The sequence below is a fragment of the Haliotis rufescens genome, unplaced genomic scaffold (assembly GCF_023055435.1).
Source record: "Haliotis rufescens isolate VD_foot unplaced genomic scaffold, xgHalRufe1.0.p SCAF_1, whole genome shotgun sequence".
Classification (NCBI taxonomy): domain Eukaryota; kingdom Metazoa; phylum Mollusca; class Gastropoda; order Lepetellida; family Haliotidae; genus Haliotis; species Haliotis rufescens.
In genome coordinates, this window is record NW_025963779.1 from 72,897,757 (window position 1) to 72,917,460 (window position 19,704).

The 19,704-nt window shown below is 41.9% G+C and overlaps 1 protein-coding gene across 2 annotated transcripts; it reads right to left on the reverse strand.

Moving 5' to 3' along the window:
- Window positions 1–254: 254 nt before the first annotated feature.
- LOC124139741 (MFS-type transporter SLC18B1-like) lies at window positions 255–17,172 on the reverse strand. 2 transcript variants are annotated; one of them, XM_046507050.2, is made up of 13 exons: window positions 17,010–17,172; window positions 8,913–9,008; window positions 7,711–7,784; window positions 6,766–6,913; window positions 6,591–6,659; window positions 6,275–6,365; window positions 5,700–5,839; window positions 4,664–4,762; window positions 4,351–4,448; window positions 4,056–4,151; window positions 3,350–3,424; window positions 2,953–3,046; window positions 255–1,237 (listed from the first exon to the last, which is right to left on the reverse strand). In XM_046507050.2, the coding sequence occupies exons 1-13, from the start codon at window positions 17,145–17,147 to the stop codon at window positions 1,199–1,201; spliced, it is 1,257 nt and encodes a 418-aa protein (XP_046363006.1). In that variant the 5' UTR covers window positions 17,148–17,172; the 3' UTR covers window positions 255–1,198. The 2 variants fall into 2 exon arrangements, with proteins under 2 accessions (XP_046363006.1, XP_046363005.1); XM_046507049.2 differs by having other exon boundaries at window positions 5,700–5,845.
- Between the last annotated feature and the right edge of the window lie 2,532 nt (window positions 17,173–19,704).

Consider the following 19,704-nt stretch of genomic DNA (forward strand, 5'->3'; position numbering starts at 1 on the left):
TAGTCGCCTGACTATGTCGGGAGTGAGTGTGATTCAGGTCTATGTATAGCATAATGAAGACATGTCGGCCTTTGACGCAGTCGCAATGTCGCGTCTGTCTGGACTTGCAGGTGTGATCAGTGATGACATAAGTGAGTAGAACTCTTGTCTTGACCCCAGCAGTGACAATTCACAGGACGTAATTAGTGTTTGAATGACATTGTTTATATACTTTATATGCAAGCGCTGCTCAATAAACAGTGGTGTGGAATACATCAGCGTATGTCTGAGTTGGTATTTTTGCTATCCAACAATGTCTTATTGTTGATATAAATGCGATGTTTAAAAATGCGAGCAAAGACCACTCGCATTTTTCGCATTTAATTCGCGCTCGCGTTAATTTCAAGATTTACAGTATCACGACGGAGAGAACAAAGAATGGCCTTCATAGTTTTATTAGATGTTTAGGCATGACAGAAATGTTGGGAAATGAAAAAGCAACGGTTAACCGATACACCAAAATATTGCTGCCATATTATTCATACACAGTGTTACATTAATACAACACAACAGTGCGAAAATTAGCAAAATATGTTCGTAGATCAAGGTATGAACATTTTGAAGAAAATAGATCTGAAGAGTGGCCTTGGTGAGTTTATTTCAGGATCATGATTAAGTCTTTGAATGGCATTTAGGAGTGATACACACGAGGAAGGGAATCTATGGATGTCAACTTCTTTATAAGGAGGAACACAACGTTTCGGAGTATATACTTACTCCTTCATCTACCTCCGAATCTTTGTGTTCCTCATAAAAAAGTTGACACCCATGTCTCTACCTTGTGATCATTATTGGTTTGAATACAAGTCCTGTGTAAGACATTTAAATTAATACACTATACGGATAAGTGTAAAAACGTAAATGCGTAAATTGCGAACAAATGAAATAATTATTACAATTCATAATAAAACATAATAAATATACAAACTAATGGTATATGCTTAAATAAGATTTGACTAACAGTAATAATTAAGCAAATATGTCAGCAAATGTGACGTCCCATCTCCCGATACTGGAATGAGTTAGTTTCAATCTTTGTGGTACGACTTTGTCGGAATGGCTATAAAGGGGTTCCTATTGTAATTAGTTCTATGCGGGGTTAGGCATCTCTCCCGTCGTCTACGTCTTCTTCCTTGCCAGTTATAGTCGAACGACCTTTTCAGCCTCTGATACATAGATATGGACTAAAGCAAATTACCTGAAATAACAAAGCAACATTTATCAAAGAAGAGTGAGTGAGTATGGTTTTACGCCGCTTTTTGCAATATTCCATCAAAATGACAGCGGGGGATACCAGAAATGGACTTCACACAGTGTACCCACATCGGGAATCGAACCCGGGTCATCGGCGTGACGAGCGAACGTTTCAACCACTAGGCTACTCGATCGCCCCGATATCAATGAAGAAGACATGATGGATCATGGCTGTGAATGAGCAAACCGAGGTTCATTTGACGGTTGATTGATAATTTGTATTTTGCATGTTCCTTTAGTCAATAACATCATCTGAAGAACACATTACTGATTTCAACGAACAAATCTAGAAAACATGAAACATTTTTTAAGTCAGTCAGTAAACATATCGCTAAATGCCAGTCAGAAGATGTCGGTGACATAAATGTTCTGGCATTAGCTGCAAATGTTATGTGGCTATAAAACGCAAAGTGAATCTGTCAAAACAGTTTACTGCCGTTGATGGATCACAAGAAAGCATACGAAGAGTGAGTGGGTATGGTTCTACACCGCTTTTAGCAATATTCCAGCACGAAGTTTTTCGGAGGCAAGTTCACACAGGTAGTAACGAGTGTGTCCACCTTGTGCAATGATGCAGGTCTGATACGTTCGGCCCCACAGACGCCACTAAGCGCCGAGGAAAAGACTGGGCAATGGCATTCCTTATTTGAGGAAGAGTAATCCGGAGTTGTTGGAGGCTTTCCTCCCATTTCCTCCCAAACATCACCTGTCCTGCCATCGGATCGTTGAAGTGTGACTCTTCGGTGAAGAGAGCCCTTCTTCTCCACAGCAAGTTTTGTCAGCAGCATTGGGCATGTCGCATTGATGTCCTGCCGTTTGGCTGGGCGCCTCATAGAGGTGCTGCAGATGACTCAGTCTGACTGCAGATACGACTCGGAGATGGTACGGGATGTGAAAGTTGCTGTATGGCACATATGCCGAAGATGCATGGTTCGAATTCATATGTCTTGGCGAGGGTTTGTTACGTCTGGGGTTGTAACGGGGATGGTCTCTTACGGTGTTGTAGATTCAAGCATTCCTAAGGCTTGCCATGAGATATTTTCACTTATGTGTAGCATGGTGTAGTCTCATCAAAACGATAAAACGTGTTGTCATTACCGAGCTCGGAACTTCTGAAGATTGCAAATTTACGATTGTATACGATTAAATACCTGCTTCTAATAACGTTTGAAGTAAGTTTCTCTCAGATATCCATTATTTCTTGTAAAAGCATGTAATACCAGTGACATTTGGTTGGTTGGGTATGTTCTGTCCTTTTCAATCCACGTCGCAAACAATTTTTCTTTTGTGTATATTGTAGAATATATTCATCAGACACTTATGAACTTTCAACCAATAAACTGCTTTTTGGACACACCTATAAGAAGACCCCAAAGTAATATTATTACAAGGAAAGGATGAATTGAAATATGATTTTGCATAGTGAGTGAATATTGTTATACACAATACTCCAGCTATTTTCCGACAGTCTTCACAAATCAAATCTCTGATAGGCAAACAAGTGATTGATAGCATGGACATTGTAAAAACAATCATTGGGTACTGAGAAACTTGAGAAAAAACAAATTAGATTGCATAATCTTTCATGAGAAACAATCAACAAGGAAATGCATACATGTAAGCGTTTTAAAATAGCAACATATAAAAATGTATCCTCACGGGCGCCATGATCCAGATAGTGCTTAGTGCCATTGCGTATTCGTATCCAAAATATTCAGTCAGCACCCCGCCAAGCAACGGACCACAGAACGTACTGAAACACGTCGGATAAGACATAGATAGAAGAGTATAATACTAGTACATCATTTACACGATACTGAGTATACTTCTTAAGTTGCAAGTATCTGAGGCAGATGGGAACCTGTTGGGGGAAGGTGCATTTGAGTCAATATGTGTTGACCAATTATAAATGTAATTCACATTTTTTGACCGATGACGCTCGTGTAGTGTGTTTTGGATTTACAGTGCTGCTCACACGCAGTGTGGTAAGACCATTGTGATCAAACCATATCATTAACCTTACACATTGCTGATGATGGATATGAATATCTCTCACCCTAAACTGGTGGCAGAACACACAATGCCCGAGACAATACTGGCTTGTTTACGGTCATCTTTAAAGCCCAACTCCCTGAAATAAATCGGAAGACATGATGTGTCTAATTAGGGCGGAGGGGTTGACAAGTGATAAAAGCGTTGGTCCATCACGACGATCCGGGTAAGAAGTCCACTCTGAGTAAGAAGCCCACTCGCGACGTGATGTTGAAGTTAGATAAACAATCGAATACGTCCAAAATGTACGCTAAAGCCGCGCAGCCGAAGTGTACAATGCAATAAGGTCAAGGTTAGAAACTATTTGACACACTGGCAGGTGAGTTTACCCTTCAACAATTGAACACCTATGCGTGTGCAAATGAATACCTGGTCACGTGCAACTTATATTGTAAGATATTGTTATATTGCATGAATATAGTCAAGAACGATAAATCTTTCAACCTTTACTCATCAATTTCTAGTACATTATAGTATGATAGCGTGACATTTCGGACAGTCTTTGTTGGAACGTATTATATGGCTGTATTAGCATTCTTTTCTTATGATCATGCCAACTCATTTATCTCTGTGAAAAGCTGAAGTAGAGAGTGGGAAGTGTACAACTGATTAGATGAAATGTTGATACAAATCACATCTGATATGTTACATAATATATGCAAAGGACATGTGCACAGGATTTTCATTATCTAATGATCCACAACACTCACCTGGCGCCAATAACGATGCACTTCATAGAACTAACGATAACTGGCCCCAAGGATAAGGCAAGGCACGCCTGGGTTGTGATGGTCAGCCAGAAGGATCTGAAACAATTTGGTCATATTACAAAATGAGCATTATTCAGCATAACTTATGTTGGAATAAACATAAATATCGTTCCGAACATTGACAAGGAGTTTTACCTTTTTAAAAACTTAAGCTACACTTTACAAATGAATGTTACTCTGAGTTTATAACCTTAGGTGGTTTCTAAAATAGTTTCCAGTTTGTGATTGTACTTACGGAGTAACAGTTGGAATAAAAGGTGCAGGTCCAAAGAACAGCAATGTAATTCCGCTACAAGTCAGACCCGCCAACATCAAAGGAATTACCGGTACCTGCTAATAGAGGCAACTCTCTAATAGAAAATACGTACAGAGTATAGAGGTTTTCGTATTTTAAACAGAATGACATAATATGAAAACAAAATCGATCGGACAGACACATAGTTTATGCAACATTGGTAACAGGAATACGCCCAGACTACGTAAGATCACATAACTACATATAATTCATGGTTTATACTTTAATGTAGGACATGTTGAATAAAACTTACTTTTTTATCAAGCAGCAATCCCCAAAAAGGCGTTGTGAACGAATAGATTGCTGGACAAATAATAAAGATCAGAGCGATGACACCATGGCTGAGCTTGAACTGAAAAAGTGAAACATCATTGTGGAGACAATGTGCGCGCAGTTGTGCACACGTGCAGAAAGAGCATGTATGTTTGTTTCTTATTTAACGCCGCACCCTGCAATATTCCAGCTTTATGACGCGGGTCTGTAATTAGTCTGCACCAGACAATCCTGTGATTGACATCATTAGCATCAATCCACGCATTTGGGATACGATGACATGCATCAACCAAGTCAGCAAGCCTGACAACCCGATCCCTTTACTCGCCTCTTACGACAGGCATAGTCGCCTTTTATGGCAATCATTGGCTGCTGAAGACCTATTCTGTCCCGGATATTCACAGGTCCGAAACAGCATGTACAAGTGCATACCTCAAGCAGGCAAAACGCTGTTGCAGAGTCACTGAGTTGGGTTTAGCATGGCTTTTGACCTCATTGTGAATATATCATGATGTGTCTACTTAATGTGTGAGTAAAGCCCAAAGGAACACGGTTTACAAGTTTGCTGAAATCCACGGGCATGGGTATGGTGATGACATACCAAATGGTCACAATTGGATCGAATATGGGAATCGAACCAACAACCCGTAGATTCGGTCAGCGTAATGACACTTTAGACCGTTGGACCACCTATTCCTACCAGCTGACAAGAAAATACCCAGGTGTTTGTTTGTCACATATGTAGCTACAATCAGACATCGTGTTATTCTTAAAGACACGGCGAATGTAAATATGTCATGCATATTTTACCCTCACCAAAATACATTAGAAAGCACATACATATAAACATCAGTAGATCAGTCTTCTAACCTTATCGCTTGAATGTTAGATTAATAAAATACTTCTAATACTACTCAACTAAGTTGAGCTGAGTTAGTTGGCCTTGAAGAATATTTCATTTATTTCACGGCGTTTCAGCTTGGTGTTGGAGCGTTGGGACGTCTACATGTACGAACCTGGGTAAGATGATCAGCAAAGACAGGGTTCCAAACGGTGAAACAGATGAGAGCACTTTCAATACCAAAACCCCCAAACCATACCAGGGGACTTCGGAGTAACGTCATGATGGACAGACATTTACCTTTGTCTTCTGTCACTTCATCTGGGAATTATATATTTTAACACAACCCATTTAAATTTTGGAAACCCATTTGTCCAGAAACTCTCCATGCCTCGGCCAGTCTCTGTCAAAGGTATTTACAAAATTGAACATGCTGAACAATATGTAAATATTTAGTTTTTGAACAACTTGTTTTTCATTTTTCTTCCTTAGTATGTTCCCATGAAAAGTAACATGTTTAATTTTGTAAATACATTTGACCGAGACTGGGCAAAGATCGTAGAGTTTCTTGACAAATGGATTTCCAGAATTAAAATGGGACGTGTTTTCTGGTAAATTGTTATTCATAAAAAAAAGTAATGATCTCAATACATATAAAACACATAGTTAGACCGAAACCGGTAATGTCAACAAGTTATGGTTTGATTATTGGTCATCCTTAGCTGTAGAAATACATTTCTTAAAACTCACACTTTTGGGATGGCACGAGAGCCAATGAGACAGCCCCACAAGCAAAGGCACATCCACCAAGTACACAAAAGGGGAGACTGTACCCTCCAAGCTGAAACATGTACTGTTAGTCTGAGAAATACTCCGTTGGGAATTCCGAAGCTAATTAACTTGGTCTTCAGTATTCACTCTTTATCGTAAGAGTCCACTTAAGTGGACATATAGACAGGACAAACAAGTATTCAACCTAACTGCATGTCTTCATGTGTAAATGTTTTCTGTCAAACTCAAGCCAGTAAGGCATAAAGATACGGCCTTAGGGTGAATCCATCGGCACCTGATAGAGTCCTCCTCCTATAGCCGGGCCCAGCATGAATCCACACCCCGTCACTGTCTCCAAGATACCCTAAGATTAACAAGAGTTATACTTAAATCTTGTCAACGCATTATCAAGAACATTTACTTCATTAGACTAAAACTTTAGCTATATCATCTTTCATACATTTACGTACATAGATTGTCCCCACGTTGTCGGGGAAGTTAATGGTGGCGATGGCGAAGCTGGCCGTGAGAAGAGACGCTGTTCCAAATGCCTCAAGAACCCTCACTGCGAAACAGATGGCAATGAACGGAATTCCATCTGGCGCATGGTTTATCCACCTAAAAAGTTGTGCCTTATATTAGAACAACAGATTGATGCGAAATGTTCAGAACATTAACCTTTTGGTAATTGCTATGTCGACGAAAGTTTCATTTGTGGCTTGTATTGTGTATTAATTCTATTTATCACACAGTGCTAAATTGCTTTGCACTTGTGAATTGGGATGCATTGTTGATGGACAGATCATCATGTGTTGATCAGGTCTCACTGCACTTAAATTGCAGAAAATACGAGACTTCCTAAGGTAAAAACAATTATTTCTAAGCAGTGTGAATTGCTTATTTGTCGAACAAAATGATTTATAATCACAATTGGCGATTTCAAAGAGCGTTATAGGACTCTTGTTCAATAGTTGTTTGATCAGCGTCACAACATTCAGGGCATCAAAAGCTTTGTTGGACATTTCCAAATTTGACAAAAATGATGTCCGATGCAATTCCAAATTTAGATTTGAACCATATGATCCCGTGTTTTCTTTTAGGTGAAAAATTGTCTTTGCATGTGTTTGTGATGGGTAAAACCGGTACGCAAGATACGCTCACCTTATCTTTGACCACTCGTTTCATTCATTACTACTTCTATTTACTACTTACTACTAGTGATTCTTAAACACATGCTTTTGATACAGTCGGAATCATGCACTGGACTCTGCCTTCAGCAGGGATGTACGATGATAATGTTAATGGTTTATTTATTGAAATATTCTGCTTATGATAACAACGCCACAGTATAATCATAATATATGAGTTTCCAAAGGTGTAGGGGTTGTCGGTTAAAAAAGACATAGTGCTCCTACCCAAACAATATGATGCAGATGCCGACTATGCACAATCCAGAGATGTAGAAGTATCGAGGGCAAGAGGCAGACATCTGAAGTAAATGTGAGATGGACAGTTAAACTACTGTACATACATTTAAACTATTTCAAGTAAGGGTTATTGTATGGTAATGTTTGCGAATACTGGAGGATAGCAACCACACACTGTGTCAAACATGTAAATTACATGTGTTGTGATATGACTGAATTGATTTTAGAGCGGTGATAAAACCCAAGGCCAATCATTTGCACTCAACGAACAACTTTTAAGTCAGAGGACGTGTAAACTAACATGGAGATCATGTACATAATTCCCATAGCGCACGAGACGTCGCACGGTACACGCTTTTACCATATATACCACAAATGTCCGATATGATTTCACCATTTTTCATGACGTTTGAAAATTCTTGGTCAAACAGTTTTCAATCGGAATCGGATAAATACCTACACTTGTGAATGGCGTGGCTTCCGACCGCTGGCGATATTTACAACACAATAGGAAAAACAACACCTGTTTCAAATAAATGAGTGATTCCATGAAACAGTCGAGCGCCGTGAAGGGAAGAGTGTTCACCTGTGGTAAGCTATTGTAGGAATCATGCCTAAAAAACGTCATTGTATCAGAACTAAAAAAATAGAACAACTGATTATGATTATTTATGCCGAATTACGTCTCAAAAACCTTTTAATCGTGGGTTCGAATCCCATATTCGCCCTGAAAAGGTTACTAGGTTTGTCGCAACCATGCCTTTGCTGTTGTTGTTGTAAAGACCTGGATCTTCCAACATCAAGATGATATATCGTGATATTACTTAATACTGCTGGAATCGGCGTTACAACGCTCGCTCTGCGAGTTGCGTGGAAGGCATACACTGTGTACATAATAAATTATGGTTTTGGTTTGGTTTGTTGTGTAACGCCGCACTCAGCAATATTCCAGCTATATGACGGCGGTTTGTAAATAATAGAGTCTGGACCAGACAATCCAGTGATTTACATCATGAACATTGATCCACACAATTGGGATCGATGACATGCATCAACCAAGTCAGCGAGCCCGACCACCCGATCCCGTTTGTCGCCATTTACCAGAAGCATAGTCGCCTTTTACGGCAAGCACGGTTTGCTGAAGACCTATTCTACCCCGGATCGAATAAATTATGACTGGGGCATGTTACCAAACGTCCGAACAGCGGCGACACAAGGAAGATGACCAGTTCAGAACAGGAACTTATAAGGCCTATGATTGTCCAGCTTGCTCCTTTTTTCTGCGCCTGTTCATAAATATAAAATATAGTACAGCCAGTACTTTCATCATTCTGAAATCGTGAGCAAAATGAACATATCATTTCTGAAACATCAATTGCATTTCAAGATGTTTCTGCAATCATAGAAGATCAAAGTTATGCTTATAGTTACAGAGAAATGCAAGCATGAGTGGCATGCAGACATCAAGGCTCTTGTACTGACCAGCGAACCATTACTTGAAGATCATGGATGTAACTGACGCATACAAGTAATTTTCCATTGTTTTAAACTTTTGTGTTGAAGATAGAAAAACAGACTCCTTGTATTTGTTGTAGAGTACGTCTATGAACATGCTCTTGTATGGACTGAATAAAATGACAAGAAAAAAGATTTACAATCTGTGATAATATTTAAGAAAATAAACGATGATGGGGTGTTGTATATTTCTCATATGAGATATCACTGTTATTGACAGCGTCCACGAGGACGTTAATACTATTTACAAGCTTTAAAAATATTTACCCGTATTTATTCTGCACATTGCTCCCAATACAGATTGCCATATCTCACCCACTTTTGGATGCGATCGTTCGGCCATTGCGTTTATCTGCTACACATACGAGGAACAACTCTCTACCCTCTAAAAATTAACGTCGTTCAATTTACGACGTTTTCGAATCTCTAGAATGACGTGATGATAGAACAATGTTTTATCGTGAAATAAAGCAATCATCGTTCTTTGTTGTGATTTATGACGTAAGTAGTAGAGAGCCGACTCTGGTAACAAAGCCAGCAGGAATTATCTCCCCTACCGGAAGTGCCGCCATCTTGGATTGGCAAAGAGGGGCATGCTGGGTCATGCGTGCGCATAAGAAATAAGAAGCGCTCGTAAAATGAAAGGAACAGAAGCGCACGTAAAATCCTCCACTTTCATTAAAAAAAGCGAAAACAAAGTGGCGGCGGTGGTTGTGTTGGAGGAGGGAGGGAGGGAGGAGGAGGAACCAACAAAACAAAAGCCACAGGATGAGGGGCGTCCCTGTGATTTTTGTGAACAGGAAACTTTGTCACTAGGAGTGAACAAGACTCTCGGCTCTTCTCTTCCATGCTTCTTCGGACAACAGGCGCCTGTTTTTATTCACAGGGGACTTGGGCGTGCTTCAGATGTTCTTTCCAGGGTTTGTCTGTGGTTTCCAAATTGGCAGAGTGTCACACCGCAGCAATAACAGATAACATGATCACCTCGACCATGATAGAAATAGCCCGCCATGGCCATGTCATAAGGGGTCTGGACCATCTGTTAAGGCCACGTTTAGAAGACCTCAGATGTTGTTGAAATGAATCATAGCCAGGATGACTCAAGGTGTAAGATGGAGAAGGTCGTGCCTCCAGAATGTCATCGAGGTGACACGCGTCATCCATAAAGAGTGTGTTTTTCTCGCTTGTTCTCTAACCTTTTCAGACACCCACTCGGTATCGGGGACATCTTGGGATGGTGGCATGGCATTCACAGAACGTCTTTGCCCCATGATGGCTGTGGCTCCACTGAATGAAGGTCAGTGAGTTCGCATGCTTTTATGAAGTCTCTCCTCATCTCATAGGATCGACACATACACGATGGACATCTCTGATCTCAAAAACAGGTGGGCACGTACTCGATGGTCTTGCAAATTTGCTGGGTTTCAAATCATCAGCAAATCATCAGCAAATCATCGATGAGGAGCCAATGCGGGGCCTCCCCTTTTTCTGGCAAGGCACGATCCACTTCTTTCATGCTCTGCACAAACTCAAGAATGACCCCAAAGCGGTCTGCCATCTCTTCCAACTCATGATGAAGCGGTTGCCATTCACTGTACACCCACACGATGCAATGGGGTGGCGTATCCAACACCTCGGGGCGATGCATCTGCTCCATACATGATTTCACAAAGGAACCTTTTCCTGATCCTGTGTTTAAGCAATGAACATCATAAAAGGGTGGCGTAGGGTGAGATAAATCAAGAGACAAAGAGTCAGTTCAATCAATCACTGTTTAAGGATGAACAACAACATCAATCCAGATACATAGGAAATACGAAAGACAACTGAGGAGGGAGTGTTTCAAATGTCCCTCAAAGAACGCGAAAACCTTTCATCTTCCATCTTCACTCTTCAAGCTCTTCGAGTGAAGATGGGGTCACCATAAGATGTGGTCCTTCATCATACTGTCCGAAACAGGTCACAACAATGTTTGGGACCCCTCAGTAAAACAGGTAGACTATGGCCTCCCTAAAACAGACATGACACATCACTTGACCACTGTTGCAGCTTATGTATTTCAACATGTTGTTGTGTCGGCATTCACACTGTTTGGAAGTGAGTTGAGCTTCTCCATAAGGATCGTCCTCATTGTCATCGTCGCAAACCACTGGCATACCTGTGGAGAAGACATCCTCCGGTGATGATGGTGACCAAGAAGCATCAAACAGGGTGGGTGTGTACAGCTCCATGGAAGGGAGTGCTGCCAACTTGTGTGCTTCATTATCATCGTCACTGATCATCATCACAGGCGGATTAGGCGAATGGGTTGGTTTCCGAGGGATTTGTTCCCACCACTGTCCAGCTCCATGGAAGGGAGTGCTGCCAACTTGTGTGCTTCATTATCATCGTCAGTGATCATCATCACAGGCAGATTAGGCGAATAGGTGGGTTTCCGAGGGGTTTGTTCCCACCACTGTTCCAACACGGTCTGCGTTGAACTGACATCGGGGGAAGGATGGGTGTCCTGTCAATCCAACAAGAAAAGAGCCCTTAAGTATACCCATGATCATAGTCATACATTCTTGATACTCATGATAATAACGGCATACACATCCCAAAGAATAGCATGGTACTTACAATTGTTCTTGATGAGGGATCTTCAGAGACAACTTCTGTGGCCGCCTTTTTGTAGGTGTAGTAGGTTTAAAAAATTCTGTCACTTTTGTTTTGTAGTCTGCTGCTGCTGTTGTTGTTGCTGCTGCTGCTGCTGCTGTTGCTTGTTTGTTTTCTTCTGGGTCTTCTTTATCTTCTTTTTTGGTTCTACTGTCTTGGGTTCAGTCTGTTTCCTTATCTTCGAACGTATCATGTCGCATATCACTTCGTCGGCCTTCGCACGTAACTTGGCGTACACGTCGTCGACCCTTATCTTCGCACACATCACCTCGTACACTTCACCCCACAGTTCAGCGGTCATTTCACCGCTCCCTTCACCCCCCCTTCACCACTCCCTTTACCACCCATGTCTTGGCATTCATAAGTTTGGACATGCTGTTGCCGATTCACTTTCACAGGCCTGTTCCATGGGTGAGAAAGCACAACCTACTTTTCGACCAATCAGAGACCCGCACAGGGCGTGTGCGGCCTCTGATTGGTCGAAAACCCTAGCTTCTGATTGGTCAGATTTCGATCCACTTTCGGACCGTTATTTTTCATCCATGGCTTCACAGATGGAAGTGAACAGTGCATGGTACTCTTTCCGAACGCGTCTGTCTTCAAGATAAAACGCCAACAGCCAACACAACGTTAGGAACATCATAAAAAAAATGTCTAGTCTCTGTACCCAAAGGGGACCGTGTCTACAGGCAGACCTGTGTTTGTACTGTAGAGGATGCGTCCCTTGGTGTAGACGATGCGGTAGTCTTTGTGGTGGCTTGGGTCAGAAGATAGTTCCCTTGGTGAAGTCCTTCACATATGTTCCGATGCGGGTGTCGCACCCTGATGATATCATCTCCAGACCGTTGTCCAACAATCAGGTCTTTCATGGTGTCAAAGTTGAGGTGTGGACGGGCTCTGTAATTTAAGGTGAAACCGCGCACATTGCAGGACATGCTGCGCGTTCCATCGGGTCTTGGGTGCATGAACTCATAGGCATAGTTTTTGGGACCCCCTGACACAAACGTCTTGATGGTGTTTCCGCCTAGCTCATCTGTTAAATCACCCAACGTATCCCCCAAGGGTGGATTCCATTCCTCTGTGCGATGGACTTAAATGACACTGTCCGTGTCGAAGTACAAGACCCTGCTATCCAGCTGCTTGAGGATGCTGTACAACTTGAGACGCGCTTTTGTGGTGACCCAAGCAGCCACGGCGACATTGGAATTAGGATGTGGCGTGTGGAATTCTTTCTTGGGGGTAGAGTTCACCAATACTATATGTTCGTTGATGACAATGACATCGTTGATTGTATTTCTTTCATCTCTCAACAGAGCAAAATACTTGGCAGGATCACTGATATATGTTGTCTGACCATAGCCTAAGCACTGACCAAACTTGCCCCATTGCGAAATAAGACAGTCCTTGCCAAGAGTGCGAAGTCCTGGGTTCTTCTTGATGTTGGCCTTGTTCAGGACGATGTCTTCGATGTAAGCATCGGGATCGGTACAACCCTCGGGGTATCTGCTGGCTTTGGTCTTCAACTTGGAAAAATGGTCAACATAACGGGAAAAGAGTCCCCCTTCCTGGGTCTCAGGGTCATACGGGTCAAAGGTGTCGAAATGCCAAGCTTCATACTTCTGAATCACTTTGTAGCCACACTGCTTCACGGCTTCTTGGACTTCTAGGGTTGTGTACGTGCCCACCCAGGCCCTCTCTTCGTCCGTGAGTAGGACACTGCATTGGATAAGGCCGTGCAGATCAAACAAGGTCTCCACAGGAGGATGGTCGCGGAGGGTAGGGTGTACTGTCGGAAAGGTACCGTACTTGCAAATTTAGGGATAAAGCAAACAGACATCGACATACCGGATGGTTTCACCTTCTTGGGCCTTGTAGTAATATTGGGTGGCATTGGTTCGTCCACCATAGAAGGCCTCACTAGGGTCACGTAAGTCGTCACAGTGTGCTCCATGCAAGGAAGCACTGAAAGGTGGATCTGTCCGTTGCTGGGCTTTAAAGTCGCATTCCAACAAGGTGACGATACGTTTCACATCAGGGTGTTGGTTCAAGAGGGACAGGCGATACTAGGTGTGGCCATAGTGTGCACTCATAGACATGCCTAGGACGGGATGAGGTGCTCCACATTCGGTCTTGTAACGGGTGGGGCACCCATGCCAGAAACAGCCCAAGAATTCAAAGATGGTGCCTGTCGCAGGATCGTATCCATCCACACTGTAATGATATCTACCCTATGCACACGTGAAAGTCACTTCACCCCCATTTCTGGCATGCTGTATGTGCAGATCCGGAGTGGTCTTCATGAGATAGCATAACCAGTGCAAATAGGCCAGGGAATAGCCTCTCTCGGGTCGGTAGCCTTGAGGTTGGAGGATGACAATGGTTTGGGGTTTCAGAAAGAGTTTATTGTAGGTTTTCGCGCATGCCGAAGGGAGTGTCACTGCCTCTGCAAAGGGATCCACATCCCACTGCTCCATGAAGAACTGTCTGAAGGAAGCACATCCATGCCTCAAAATATCGACATCACTCTGACAGTAGGTTTAGAGTTCTTCTTGCAAGTCAAACAAGGCTCCTTCTTGAACTTTCTTGGGAGACATGCCTTCAGGATCGGACATGGCTGCTGGCGGATAGGGACGTCTGTAGTTCTGGTTGGCCTGGGCATTGAAAATGTGAGGAAAATACCCTTTCTTCAGTTCAGTCAGTGCAAAGGTCTCTGGAAATGCTTTCAGCGGCATGGTCAGGAAATTCAAACTGACTTTGAAACACACTGTCATCTGTAAAATCTGTTACCCTCTCAGGATCACGTCTGGGGTTTTAACCAGATGCAGGTGCATCATCATCATCATCATCATCATCATCATCATCATCACAGGCTTCACTGGGTCCTCCCCCTGGGGGTGACTGGACATGACGGGTGTTACAGCGCTGATTTCGGAACCATTTTTGATGACAAGTAAGTCATCCCATGATGTTCCTTGGGTCAACAAGGTGTGGGGTGGTGGCATGCATGGCAGCAGTATTGCTTGGTGCAGGGTTGGCGCTCACAGAAATGGTTAGATCCTCAAAAGGATCGCATGGCAGTGATCACATCAAAGTGGTCATGATGATGGTATAAATGCAACACGGTGGCGCCGGATGGCGCCTCATCACTCTTGTACAACAGTCTGTTGAACATTTCTTGACTTTAGACTTTCAGCTGATAGTTCCTTTGGGCCAAGGCACATCCCACACGTTCTAGGGTGTCAAGGCCCTGACAGCGGCCTTCAGGGATGCCAAGGCGCCGAAAAATTGCCTGTGCCAGTTTTCCTTGAACGTCGGCTTGCCCCGTTGTTCTCATCAGTCTCACTCTCTTGCATGACCATTCTTGGGTCGTGGGGTCGGTCTTCTGTGCATAATGTTGTGCCATAACAATGGCCCTTGCCAAACAGGATCGATCTTTGTTCTTGATCCGTACAATGCACTTTTTGCGTTCTAAAAATGCTTCCAGTCCAACCACATTATTAAGACGCCCACTGCCTGATCCTAGCCCGTCGGAATCTGCCACATGTAATAATTTCACATCCTTGGTGTCCATGCCGATATTATAGTGCCAGCCCACTGAGATACCATGCCGCAATTTATCAGACACAGTATACTGACTTCTAGCTGAGTAGTCCTTGTTTTAGCCCCTTAATGCCGAGCACCAGACAGGGAAACAAACACATAATTATATGATAAAGTATGTGACTTTGGACAGCTATACTTCATTTCGAGCATATATCGTTCCAGACTAAACAACTACTCTGGAGTATAGTCGTCGAAATAACATCCATGTGCACCATACAAATCACAGTAAAATATGATTGATATTTTCAGAATTATACATGATGATCACATGTACAAACACTTTGTCATGAATACACATGAAGACGCTGAAATGACACTTGATTCCTCGGGCCCGGGAAGATCCGGGGTAGGTCTTCAGCAACCTATTCTTGTCGTAAAAGGCGATTATGCTTGTCGAAAGAGGCGACTAACCGGATCTCTTGGTCAGGCTCGCTGACATGGTTAATGCAAATCATCGTATTCCAATTGTGTGGATCGATGCGCATGATGTCAATCACTGGATTGTCTGGTTCAGACTCGATTATTTACAGACCGCCGTCATATAGCTGGAATATTGAAGGGTGCGGCGTTAAACAACAAACAAAACGTGCATCCCGTCTATTTCATGCATACAATCCCACGAGTAGGATTTGCCACACGCGTTGGACCGAGTCACTTCAAACACAGAGTAAATCGTTGAAGTATTTTAACTGTGAAAAGCAAATTTGTTGACGGGTCACATCAATGGAACCAAACACAGTAAATCTTGCAGACCGCAACAAATTGAATGCGGGCGCACTCGGGTTATTACGGTCTCCATTGAAAATGTGGCGGGTTTTTATCATAACGATGCAAACATTATTGAAATTGTGTCTAATTTGTAATGTTGGTTGGTTGGTTGGTTGGTTTGTTGTTTAAAGCCGCACTCAGCAATATTCCAGCTATATGACGGCGGTCTGTAAAATAATCGAGTCTGGACCAGACAATCCAGAGATAGACATCATGAGCATCGATCCACGCAATTGGGGTCGATGACATGTATCAACCAAGTCAGCGAGCCTGACCACCCGATCCCGTTAGTCGCCTTTTACGACAAGCATGGGTTGCTGAAGACCTATTTAATGTGTGTGGCTATTTCTACTGCAAGTGTGGACATATTCCATAGTTTGGTTGTTCAATAGTGCTAGTTTTTGCGTGTGTTTGTGACCACATTACTATTTTGATAGTGATTCATAAACACATGCTCATGATATAGTCCGAATTGTAAATCGACACTGCTTTATGCAGAGCTTTCTACTGGATACGGAAAGGGTTTTGTTGCTTTGTTTTGTAGGCCTGGAATACCAACAAATTTAAAGTGAGGCGCCGATGCCCCGATGACCGAGGTTCCTTTACTTTTTGTAGCATGAACGTTTATTGTACACACATATTGTTACAACAATTCTAAGAATATCTGTACACAAGAGTCTTAAAATAGGCGTTTTGCCTAGTTCTCTAATGGACGTTTCACAGTAGAATTAAAAAATCAGTCTTACCTCCAATGGGAAAAACGGTGGTAAAAGGGAAAGGCAACACCAGGCAAATAAGTTTGATACTGCCATCACCCCGAAGGTAAATATAAGCTTCCATCTTCCAGATGTAAAGATTTTCTTTATGGGTGACCCTTGTTGCATTTTGCAGAGCACACGCGAAATAAGAGCTTCTTTCAAGTATATGTGGATATATTTGTAGAAGTCACTACTGCATTAATTTGTTTAATTACAATATTAATCAGAGCATCTATGCATGGCATTCTAACCATATACAATAGCCAAATGGTAGCCAGATGAACGTATGAACAAAGAGGACATTTCAATTAATGAAATAAATAAAGCACTTTCTATTAACCGAAAGACATCATTGGATGATAATGAAAAAATCACAACAAATTGATATAACATTATTAGAGTTCAGTATAACTGTTCTATTTCGGTCACCTGAACGCGTGGTTGATCATTGTTATTGATTGATAGCATTTCATATAAAAGATTTTTTTTACTTTCATACCTTCATATATATATAATTTGTTTTCGAGACATATTTAATATTCGAAAGAAATGTTCTCTGTAAACAGCCAGAATCAAATCCCATATCATTGCTACACTCCGACCCAGATGCAATCATATCCGACCCAGGTTCCAGACAGCAACAATGAGCCCGTACCTTACATGGCAACAGAGGCGTATGTGCGAGTGCAGCCCGGCGATGTCTATGCATCAAAGGCATCCATGTCAGGCGCCACCAGTGGCACCAGCCATAAACACATGCAAAGACACGTCAAGTGCAACACACGGGGAAAAAAATAAAGAATTGCATCATGTTCGTCAATCATGCGTCAGATTTGGAAATGTCCTCCATATGTCTACGGTAACACTTTGTAAAGCTTCAACATTGTCTTGAATGATGTCACCCTGATGAAACAAATTTTAAGTAAAACTTGTATGACTGACTCTCTTGGAAATCGTTGTAGAACACGCAGGCATGATTGTACGTCAAAAGTTGTGAAATTTAGAGACCAAACTTTAAGGCTTCAGCTGTTGGAATGTTGCTCGACATAAAGGAAAACTGGCTCTTGGAAAGTTGAAGTCCAGCCTCATATTATTATTATAGAAATACTATTTGTTAGTTAGAATCTTGTTATGCATAGGCATACGAGATCCTGTTTGTTTGTTGTGAAACCCCGCTCAATGACGACGGCGATGAGGATGAGGCGGTTTCACAGTTCGCTTCTATTTCTAGCTCAAGTGAGTAAATTATTGGAAGGGAATTGCCTTTTTGACCATTATTGAACCATATTAGGTCATCAATATACCTGAAGTTTACATTCCCGTGTTTTGATTTTGCCAACCCGACAGAAAGTCCGATTCGTATGCATAAAGAAATAAATCAGGGAAGAGTGGAGCAGAAATCTTACCCTTGAGGATGTCTACAATTTTCACATTGATTTTATCTACGAGGACGTCAAGCGTATCACAGAAAGAGTTTTCACGGATGACTTTTTTCAGATTTGCATTTTAGTTTGGACAAAGTGACCTTTGACAGAGATGGAGTCCAATTATTCGTGCTTGTCAAAACTCCACACAAGATCTTTCGCCGTTCAACGGCTCTTCAGGTGTAATTAAAACTTTAACTTATATTGTAGTCCTAGGCGACGCACAAACGTAGTATTTGTGGCGTCATAATGCCTATGATGTAACAGTGACAATAGAAGGAGAAGTAAAACGTACATATATATACGACTTGGCATAAAACATTGCATCATTATGCCCACGTTAAGTATCTATGGTAACCGAGTATGTGGTATGTAAGCTTACTTTCAAATTGGATGGACGGAACTTCCGAAGCCCAAACCCACCATTTAAACATTTGTGTTCAAAACCTGAATATTATATAACTCGACGATTTACAGGCCCCAGCGTGTCGCGTTGAGCAACAAACTAACAAACATTCGGAATCTTTGAAAGAAAACAAGGTTCTTGTTATTTTATCGATAGTTATTTATTAATGCCAAAACCCAACATCAGCATTTCTGCTACTAATTATGATGCAGAAACTGGCATAGACAACTTCCCTGCACACATAAGACAGAGATTGTTAAGCAGATACTGACTATAAAGCTTATTCGCAAATTCCTTTCAGATTATCAGTTTTGGACCATTTTTGTATGGAAAGTGTTGTAAACTTTGTTTTAAAACACTCTTCTTTTTGAAGAAAACAAAGCCAGGTGGTTAGAAATTAGGATAAAGTGTTTCATATGAGTTCTTAAGTTTTATGTTTATGGTTCAATCAAATTTAATAAGATCTTTTGCTCCAATCCGATACCTCTCGGTCAATAACGGGTTGAGCTGTGGTGTGTCATAAGTCGGTTAGTGATGCTACATCTAAATTCTCGGTAGATCTAGAGAAGCGGATCTGATTTCTGTATCTCGAGAAGGAACATGTTCTGGAGTTCACCAGATGAAATGAAGGTCAGCCAATCCTGTCACAGCTTCCATTACTATTCCGCATTTGTCTTCCAGTTATTCCACCTATATATTAATGTTGTGACTTAGCACTTGTATCCTCTACAGTATCATAAAGTTATATTAGCTGTATATGTCAGGAAAACCTCCTCTTCATCTCCAGGGCTCGCGTGTCGGTAAATCTACACTAACCCCTTGTTCCAGTCCTGCGGTTCTCGCAATCTCAAAT

What these genes read in the sequence shown, in the direction of transcription:
- LOC124139741 (XM_046507049.2), bottom strand. Translation starts at nt 17,147, where the DNA reads ATGCAACAAGGGTCACCCATAAAGAAAATCTTTACATCTGGAAGATGG. An exon ending in ACAACGTGGGGACAATCTAT is followed by an intron (nt 6,660 to 6,765) that starts GTACGTAAATGT and finishes TGTTAATCTTAG; the next exon opens with GGTATCTTGGAGACAGTGAC. An exon ending in TTTATTCCAACTGTTACTCC is followed by an intron (nt 4,152 to 4,350) that starts GTAAGTACAATC and finishes AAATTGTTTCAG; the next exon opens with ATCCTTCTGGCTGACCATCA.